Source organism: Crocodylus siamensis, chromosome 1, assembly GCF_052110815.1.
Source record: "Crocodylus siamensis isolate JL-2025a chromosome 1, ASM5211081v1, whole genome shotgun sequence".
In the NCBI taxonomy this organism is placed as follows: domain Eukaryota; kingdom Metazoa; phylum Chordata; order Crocodylia; family Crocodylidae; genus Crocodylus; species Crocodylus siamensis.
This window is the reverse complement of record NC_143395.1, coordinates 393,748,839-393,759,390: the sequence shown is the minus strand read 5'-3', so window position 1 is coordinate 393,759,390 and position 10,552 is coordinate 393,748,839. Positions and strand designations below refer to the sequence as shown.

Sequence of the window (10,552 nt, the reverse complement as noted above, 5' to 3'; positions counted from 1 at the left end):
AATGGTATGAAAAACATAATACTTTGTTTTGTCAATTATCAATCCAGTTTGTAAAAATTCAGTAAATGATTCAATTCCATCAGGATCACCATTTGTAGTTTTTCATACAAAAGTCTGAGAATAAATAATACTGCTTTTCCTTTTAAAATAACCATTAAAAGTTGAAGAAACTTATTATATTAAACAGGAGGGAAATCGCTGCAGTTAACAAGTAAACCAGCTGTTGCTCCTCAGGATGCTGACAACTCGCTTGGTCTTAGGATCAAACTGATACTGGGTTGCTCCATGGAAGAAATAGATATAGTCTAGTAAGAAAAATACATGGAAAGAATAAATTCATGGGTGAAACATTTTTTCAGAGATTTTACTGGAAAACAAAATGAACTTTGACAGGAAGAAGATACTCATTTATTAGAATGCCTATTTCCCATAAATGTGCATAAATATTAATAATTATCATCTTTAAAATATTTTTTCAATTTAGAGAAGCACACCTCTTCTAGTATAATGAACATAAACATTTGTTCTATTTACCTTCATGCTGGAAAGCTGCATCCACCTTGCCAATTCTTCCAAAGTCTTTGATTATTTTCCTGGGATAACCCTTATCCATAGATTGTGTGTTTTCATCATATCTTAATAAAATAAATAGAGTTAATATTTACAGATAAGCAAAAAATATTTTAAAAAAGCAAAAACAAGACCTGACACATAAATGCCACTGTTCTTATATTCAGAACTGACTGGACTATTTGAATTCCTGCCATTATGTATCAAGTCAGCATACTCATGGGAGATGTGAGAGACTGAAAACTTTGTCTGACAGAAGAGAACGACAAAATGCCAATGATGCCAGGATTTTACCTCAAGAATGTGTTGTGGTGTGTATGTTTGTATATGCATCCACTCAAAGGACAGGTAAAGGTAAATATGGAGCCTATGGTGAAAGTGGGCCAGAGATGATATTTGTCTGAACTGGGGTTATTTTACTTGAAAGGCTACCTCAAGTGAATAACACATTTACTTGAATGCAAGATAAGGTTTTTTGCTCCAGTTGGCATGGGGAAAATGCCTTGTATGCCTTGTCTTATAAGAGCATATAAGGAAGTCTCACTAACCACTTTGTCTATCATTAAACTATTGCCAAAAGTAGCATGTGCTCTGCCATGGAAACCAAGAATGAAGCTGATTTAATGCAACCAGCACTGATCATAACTGTAAAACACATGGCCCATATAAGTCAAACTTTTTTTTATCATATAATTTATCCTTCAAATTAGCCAAATCAGTTCCAAATCATAACGACTGAGCAGAACTCAGTCGTTCCAAAACCCGTATCGACTGAGCAGGCAGCACTCAATTGTTCTAAACACCATGAATGGTGCTACAACCAGCAAGCATCCTCTGTCCCAGACCTGTCACCCTGGGGCTTCAGATACTCCCAAATCCATTGGCAGGCATCCTGCGTGCAGGCCCGAGCCCAGAGATCTTGAGGTTTGGATGCCTCTTACAGGTAAGCAATAGGCTGTGCGAAATGTCGCCGGGAGTTTTGTTCCGATGTTGTTTCAACCCTTACTGAGCTTGAAACAACAAAAAACGAAACAGAGAGCTTTGAAACAGCCTCAAAATGAAATGAGGCAGGTTGAAACATTTCAATTTTTTTTTAATGTTGCGAGTTTTGAAGCTCAAGCTGGGCTTGCCTGCAGGGGAACAGGAACTAAAGTAAGGAGAGGGAGGAGGAAGAGGGGGAAGGACTGCTCTCATTATTGACGGTGTAGCTGGCCAGTGACTGCCATCCTTTCCTGAGGCCTGGCAATCCTAGTCCTCTGGGAGAGGGATGGAAAAACTGCATACAAGGTAGCATTGTTTGAACTGCCTGCTTTCTGCCTCAGTGTCAGTTGAGTGAGGGTGCACCTTAACACACACACAGTGGCACCCACCCATGTCACGAATTTTGCCCATCAGCAGCTAAAGGTGCAGGGCCCCAGAACCCAGTTGCCCCTGCACCAATCTCCGTAACAGCTGGCAGGCTTCGCAGCCACAGCAGGGGCCAGCAGGCCTGCACCTTTCACCCAGCTGCTCCTTAACACACACCGTGTCACCCATGTCACGAGTTTTGCTTGTCCACAGCTTGAGGTGCAGATTCCCCCAAAACCCCTGCACCTATTTCCTCAAAACTTGGCAGGCTTTGTGGCCTCCACAGGGGCTAGCACGCCTGCAGTTTTTACCTCACTGTGGTTAAACATACATGTGACATGAGTTTTTTGCTTTCAAGATGTTGAGGTTCAGTTTCCCTGAAACCTCTGCACCTATCTCCCTGAAACTTGGCAGGCCCTCAGAAGGGGCTACCATTCCTGCAAGTTGCATCCAAATCAGGCCAGAAATGACGAAGTTGTAGGGGCAGTTTTGAGCTTCCCCATTCGCCTATGGGCAAAACATTGAAACAGAGTTGAAACACAGCAAAACTGTTTCAACGAAATGAAACAGAACAGCAGTGTTGAATCAAAATGAAATTCGAAATGAAACGCTGTTCCATCGAAACATCGAAACGGAGTGGTGTCCTTTCCCAGAGCCCCAGTAAGCATCCTCCATCACACTCTTTAGTCCTGGATTTCAGATGCTTCCTACACTTCATCTTAGCTCACAAGAGGCCACTACGAAAATGGATCAGTATAGCCCACCTGAATAAAACATATGGTAGTACCCACTAACCACAATCCTTCCTAAAACCAACACTTTTTAAATGCATGGTGACACTGTAAACAGTTCACCCAGAATACCTCTGGCACTCTCTCTCTCAGCCTGGTGCATATGGTAAGTGTGGCCAGAGTAGGTTGCCCTGCACCTTGTCTGCATATATATTTTTGGAGCATCCCAAGATTTGTGGCAAGAATGGTGGCTAATTAGCACATGTTTTTTTTTTCTGGGGGTATCTGGAGTACACACACATACTGAGCAGTGCTGAGCTGTGGAGTCATTGTGGCTTGAAACCCTGTTGACTCTGGTGTGCTCAGGGAGAGCAGGATTGGGCAGTAAGGAGAGGGGGAAGGGGCTGCCAGGGGAAAAAGTTGTGAGGACGCAGAGAACAAAGGGGCTATCTGACCCCCCAAATTTATTTTCCCTGCTGTAGCAGGGGGAATGGGACAAATTCAAGGTAAACCTCAAATAATTAGATTCTATACCTGGAAAATTATAACAAATTTATACATTTTCCATATATAAAATGTATTTATTGGGGGAATTGTTGTATATTCAGGGTCATCTTCCTTTCAAGTAAATAAAGTATATATTTCCTACCCTATATGCAACTTAGGCCTGAACATTCTTGAAAGTATTCATTTTAGTACCACTGAGTGTTTCTTGTGAAAGGGTGCATCTGAAGTGCATATTAATGTGATGCAATAAACAGTTCAGTGCTAATCTTTCCTGTTCAAACCATCTCATCTAAACATTTGACTTCAGATGAAATCAGTGTGTTGACTTCATGCTGAAGGGAAAAATCTACCTTGTTAGCCATTGTTTTACCTTGAATAGTGGATTCTAATGAATTCTCTTGAATTTCATAAGAGAAAAAACTGCACCCAGGTGGGCTAAAATTTACTAGAAATAGCTTTTCTAGGGGTTGTGGATCTTATGTCATGTATCCCAGATCTAGAATATTATGATGGTTATAAAATTCCATATAAAAATTTTGCATTTTTATCAGGGTATTTAGGTTTGGAAAAGAAAAATCCATAAGTTGCTATTTAATATTTTTAGCCCAGATGCATTACATCCTTTTTTATATTGTATGTCATAATTATCCTTTGAGCCTCCAGCAGGAAATATACTTTGAGACTGTTAAGGTAAATCTTACCTCCAATACTTGTGATTTACAAAGAAATATGTTTTCCTGGTATTCTCATCACTGAAAACTGCATTAATTCTTTTAACAGTCCTTGGGAAGCCCAGCTGACGGATTCCTTTAGGGTATCCATAGACTATATCAAATCCATTGAGAACCCAATATTTATTCTCTGTAGGGAAAAATACAAATCATTGTTCCATTAATACAAACCATGAGCTCACTGAAATCTATGATAGCTGACTGAAATCTTTAAAATTTAAGGTTGTTTCCATAAAAAATATCTTTGTTTCTAAAACAATATGTTTCACAACATTTTTCAACATTATTAACACTTTTTAGATTTTGCAGAAAACGTGTAAGTCATTCCAAATTTTAAGGACCTGAATAAAAAAATCATGTTCCAGTTGCTCACAAAATACTGCCTCTCAAAGTTCTAACAGAAAGAATACTGCAAAGTTAAAGTTTGAAGTTTCAAAATTTCCCTATGGTGTTTGACTGACTTCTGGCAATTCCCCTTTAATACAGGTTCTGTCTTCAGGTAGAATATAAGCGTTTTGCAACAGATTTCTGTCTTTCTGTGTTCAGTAAAATATCTTTTGCATCTCGGAGTAGTGTTGTGGTCAAAGATAATGACCATGTCAATGACTGATCCTTTGTTAACCTCCAGTCCTACTAGGTCCTTTCTTGAACCTCTAATAGTAATTTAGCCTACAGCTGATAATTTGTGTATGCAGTCAAGCATGCAACTCAGCTATGCAAATAAACATTTTAAATTTAGCCAAGATATTTCTACTTGAAATCTAAATGGGTCTTAATTCAAAGAAAACCAGGATGAATTGCCTTAATTGCACAGTTGAAGCAACCTATATTGCAACAGATTCATATATATGAAGACCAAGAGAATTTTAGGTTGAAGTCTTTTACCTTTGAAAACAACAACTTGATCTTTTTCAACATTTTCATAAGCAGCTTGAATTCCAGATGGCAGGGCTGGCCAGAAATCAGAAATAATATTGAACCCATTGTCCATTCGTTGCGGATGCTTGCGCCAGAAAAACCTGAGATACAATTTGCACATTAATGCAGTTCCACTCTACCCAGAAAAGTACAGTGGGTAAACTGCGTCCTCTTAGTTTCCAGTCTGCAGGAAAGATGCAAGCCTGCTACAGCTACTATATCTTAGCCTTAATTCTTGAACCCTTTTTTTTGCAAAAGATTAAAGAGTCTATTACTGCTGAAGAACTGCCGTGTGGTAGGAGCATTACAAAGTGCCCCCATTCCCTTCAAATTATAAGATTTTTCTTTCTTTGTAGATCTAGAATATAATGGGTAAAATAATAATTCCAAGTAGTGTGTGTGTATGAAGTAGAAATATGATTTGTAGATATTTCTCCCAAAACGTATGCATTTAGCTTAGAATTCATATAGAATTTTCCTATTTGCTCTGCATAAAATGGGAGATGGTGAGGTTCCTGTACCAGGACGTATCATGCCCCCAAATTTCTCTTACTGCCTCTGCTGGTCTATCCCTTGCACACCTTGCTGCCACATGGATTTGTCCACAGTGAAGGGATTCAGCCACACTCACTGCCAGATCTGGGTTTCAGTTCCCACTGGAAACAATAGTGATTGCTTTACAAACACAAAGGTCAGAAGATACTTCTCCAATCAACATAACCCATTTGGAATCAGAAAAATCATGTTACCATAATTTAGTGAAAGTTTGGGTAAAGTCAATGTGCCTGCTATCAAGGTATGCAAGCCACCCACTGGAGAAATAGATAGTGACTTTCCAGTGATTTTATGCTGTTAGCATGACATTTTCAAGTGCACTGTTTCTTTTTATGACTGGAATTCATTTTTTTTATAGCTTTTTTTCCTTTTCAGTACCGCAGTACAATGAAACACCACACAGACTCATTGATTTTACCTGTCCTTAAAGAACAACATTTCTCCACGCAGAGTAGCAACAGCATCAAAAGACAAATTAGGGTCACAAGCTTCTGGAGTTGAGGGTCCAGTGGGTTGAACAGGTTTCAGAGATGGTCCTACAGGTGGATTGAGAAAAAAACTTTTTATTATGGTACATATAATAGGAAAATACAATTGAAAACCAGTATTAGGTAGGTCTTCAGGAACCATCCAAACACTGGGTTAATAGTGGGCAGGCTCTGGAAGCAGGCTTCTTCCAGGAAATGTCAGGGCTTTTCACTTGCTAAACCAGCACAGATGAGGTTCAGCACTTGTGGACTGTCATACATTGCAGGGATGGGTTGCGGGAGAGCTGATCTTCAGTGAAAGCCAACCCTAGGAACACGACCCACCTTCTATTAACCGAGAGATGGGAGGGAAACCTACTCTTGGGATGGGTTATATTTGGAACCAGCGTAATTGCCTTCGTTAGAGGTTTATTAAAAGTAAATGAACAAACATCTATCACCTTTAGGAGTAAGTGATCGTGCCTGTAAGCAGGGGAATGAACTACATGACCTTAGCAGGTCTCTTCCCTCTCTATTGTCTGTACTTTCTGTGGTTTCTCTGTGTGATGACACCAGACAGTTTCTTAAAATAAACATTTCTAATTTATTAATCAAAATTAACCAAGTGAATAATTAGATGTTGATTTTCATACCATAGATGTCTTGAATGCCGTTAATATCATCCTGATGGAGGTGGAATTCTTTAGGGTGGACATAGGTATATCTTGAGAACATCAAGGCACCAGGATCAGTAGAATGAGACAAACCCAAAGAATGGCCCAACTCGTGGGCAGCAACATTGAACAAGTTGTAGCCTGAGGAATAAAGATAATGCCACTCAAATGAATTAAATCCTTTTGAATCTCTGGTGCAGGTGGCAGAGAAACAACATTGTGCCAGGCCAGAACACACTACAGACGTAAAAGGAGCTTTCACTCATTTTGCAAACACTATGGTTCAAAGAGGTAAAGTAGAAAAAGAATAGATATATGAATACACAGACCTATCAGGCACTGGTTATGATTTCCCCTTATTGTTCTCCTTATTGCTTCCCCTACAGCTTTCTCCTATAGCATCTCGGGGCCAGAATCTGTTACTCTTACTCCCAATATAACATCAGAAGCCAATGGAACAACTCAAGGTGTAAATTGCTAAGTCACCTGAGCAAACAAGGTCAGCAAAGCAAATCTTACCAGTGCTGTCTTTTCCCCAAGTTTCCTCCTCATCAAAGTGAACATCTCCACCAAGCTGGGGGCCAGGCTCAAAAGCATGAGCTAGTATCCCATTAGGTCCATCAAAGGGAGAATTGTCCCCATGATCTAAAAAAACAAGTCATTATTTAATTAATATACTCAATTGCCTCTATAACTGAGGATGGCTAATGACTACTTGATAATTGCCTAAATATGCATTGTAATCTGTTGGATTATTGTGCTATTATGTCTCACCCCTATATTGAAAAGAGATCATTATATCTGCTTCTCCCCCCTCGATTCTTCTGAATGTCAGTGGTGTTACATTACTCCAGACTTCAAATGCTTGTTTGATAGCGTTGTCCACATCAGCTGGTCTCATGTCAGGCGTGTAGTTTATAATCCTTTCGGATAAAGCAAACATTAGTTTATGTACATTGACACTTGCAGGTTATTATTAACAATACATTGCTGTAGTAAAAATATTTAATATTTGATGCAAAATTCCTTGTATCCATGTTTTGACAGTGGAATAAGTAGCCTGATATTGTAATCCTGAGTACTTACAACTCCTCCTAACTTTCACTAAGGCAGTCTCCTTCCTTAGAGTACCAAGATGCTTCTCTTGGTGCTGAATTCCAGAAAGGAGAGCCTAGCTTTGGGTCTTTAGGCCCCCATATTTGCAAGCTTGGGCCTTAATATTTTGGTCCACAAATTGCTTAGGGAACTGTTACCTGTATGTCAAGTCGTTTCTTGACCACTTTGGACGCCCTTGTGTTACAACATAGTTGCCAATGTCAGGCACACCACATCTCGGCTGCTTCATCATCTTTGTAGTCTCATCATCAATCTTCCCAATCACGTTCAGTCCAAAAAATGACTGCGTTTCCTTGAGTGTTTCAGATACACTCTCAGTATTCTTTCTCTGAAAACGAGAGTGTGTTTGTGTCTCCAGGCCATAGAAATGATTTAGATAACTCTATCAAAGTAAATAACACTTAGAATGGATGTTTTATTGATAGCTATATGTTTCCTGCTTTACCAATGAGAATTTATGCAAAAGCATTCTAACAAATCTAAAATTTACAATACAATTCCTCCTAAAATTCCAGCCCATATTTTGTGAGCAATGTTATTAGCTGCAGTAGTGTTAGGAATTAGTCTTCAGTGACTATGCATCTCTGAAACCAAATGACACCAATGGATACTGCTGGATGACGAGTGTTTTGGGAAATCAGGCTATTGACTTTTTGCTGAATAAATATGGATATAGGAGCCAAACTCACAATAAAAAAATCTTGACTCTAGTATATAGAAGGTTCTATAACCTTTTAATAAGGTTTCATAAGATTTATCACGGTTCCCACTTTTTCCATTGTTCTTTTTGCATTTTCTTTGGATGTTGCACTAGTGATAAAAATCCCCAAATGCTTGGACATATGCTTTCTTTTAAGCAAGTGAGCAGGCTTATGGAAATAATTGAGACTACTTGGGCCACTTTTAAAAGTTCAGCACTAATTTGAGTGCTTTGCTGAATACATGGAAGCAGAGAAATTTGATTGAGTGAGAACAATAATGTGTGTCCCTATGATATTGTCACTTTGTTTTGTCACGTGACAGCAGGAATTGGAATTCAAATAAACCTGAAGAAAACTTTTAATGTCTTTTGGCCAATATTTACGATGTTAGAATAAAGGAATAAAGGAAGAGGGTTTCTTTTAAATCCCTATAACTTGATACCTTTTGACCATCATGACTTATTCTAGAAAAAGGGAAAGAAATGCAACCTGTCATTTACAGAATCTCTTCTATGAAACAAGCAATAATATTCATTCTAAGGTATTGCTGGAAGCCTTATCAAGTACTTACCTCAACAAGCCTTGCACTGTAATTTTCTGGATCCACAGGGACAGCAGCAGAGAATGCTGTACATGCTAGCAGAAGAAGTAGAAGGCTCTTCATTTTTAGTGTCGTTTCTGTGTCTCTGCTTACTGCTTAATCAGAAGTACTGCACATCTCTCCCAGATAGCCCGGTTTATATAGCGAATGTGTACATTACTTGGTGACTAATTCACAATGTATAATATCCTCTCAGTAGCCAAACCATAGTGATACAAATAGATTCATCATTACATAGTGATGTAATACCAGTTAACTAAGAGAATTTCCCACTTCTAATCTTAATATAGTTACTAAAGGAGTAAGACACTTCCAACTAAAATGAGTCCTGTGACTCTTTGCCTTCTTTATGTACAGGGTTTTGTACCCAACTGGTCACACTGCTTCAGAAGACTGAAAAAGAAAACATTTGATATAACACAAATGAATGAAGCACAACTTTAAAGCTACGAGCAGACTTGGTGATTTCAACACATGGTGTACCCATGGCTTTTCTGTTTTCGCTCAAGACTTTGGCTTTTTGAGGGAGGGATCCTTGCTTGTCCAATGCTTGTATACTTCCTTGCACAGTGGAGGCACCGGTCATGAATGATACTACCCTAATATAGTCAATACATATATTAAAGGCAGAATCCTGTCATTTTATTTTCACACCAGTTTTCCAGACACACAGCTGAAATGTTGGGCACTTACGCACAGTTTGTGCCTCTGTTACCATGCAGGGTGGATGTTCTCCAAAGCATGCACAGTATTCAGCTCTGTATATAAAACTTAGTCCTGACATTCTGTCTTGGTGAAAGATGAAGAGAAGGAGGGCAATCCTATGAGTTAGCCCCAACAGGTGAAAGGTTAAAGCACTCGTCCATAAAGCAGATAGTTCAGATTCTTGCCTTCTTCCCTCACCCTTACTAACAGGGAATGTAAACTTGCATCTCATGGACTTCCCAGCACAGACATCAGATCACCAAGTGACAAGTCCCACCAAGTGACTCCCCAGTCTCCTGTCCAGTACTCCTTCTGAAGTTGAACCAATGCACCTTGCATTTAATCCTCACCAGCTTAAAAGCAGTGGGGAAGTTTCTGCCCTAACATGAGAAGATGTTCAGGCTAGAACCCAAGATATGCTGTGTCCTAGAGCAGCCTCCATCTTACTGAGCCAGACACCCTCTACCTTGTTTGCTTCCTCCTGGCCCTATGTATCCTGCTCCATTGGCTGCTGATGAGGAGAGCTTCAAATGGAAGGGCCTGGGCTGCTTCAAATACAGCACTGTGTTAGGAAATATAAAAAAATGTAGGTTGAAACCCACTCAAGGGCAGGTTATCCTTTTCATCATCGGCCAGTGTTTGACACCCACTCTTTGTGGTACTTTGCCAGTTAGAAGTTCATGACTTAGGTGTATACAAAGCTATATAGTAGCCTGGACTGAATTCTGTTCCCCTGTTAAATACAGGATGGGCACATCTACATGTGCTGATTTAAGGTGCATTATCCATTTTTAAAGCACATTAATGAGCAAAAGCAGGTATCAAGTTTAGGTGTGAATAGCTAACACACCTTACTGCACATGTAGACTCCCTAAGGCGCATTAATGCTGTGTATGTTGACTGACTTGGGACTAACTCTAGTCACAGGT

General features: G+C 39.4%; 1 protein-coding gene across 1 annotated transcript; it reads right to left on the bottom strand.

Annotated features, from left to right (window-relative positions):
- Positions 1-204: 204 nt before the first annotated feature.
- LOC149875245 (interstitial collagenase-like) lies at positions 205-9,005 on the bottom strand. Its single transcript, XM_090031760.1, has 10 exons — positions 8,889-9,005; positions 7,754-7,998; positions 7,275-7,423; positions 7,020-7,145; positions 6,480-6,641; positions 5,778-5,895; positions 4,772-4,905; positions 3,857-4,016; positions 535-635; positions 205-305 (listed from the first exon to the last, which is right to left on the bottom strand). The coding sequence occupies exons 1-10, from the start codon at positions 8,979-8,981 to the stop codon at positions 205-207; spliced, it is 1,389 nt and encodes a 462-aa protein (XP_089887886.1). The 5' UTR covers positions 8,982-9,005.
- Between the last annotated feature and the right edge of the window lie 1,547 nt (positions 9,006-10,552).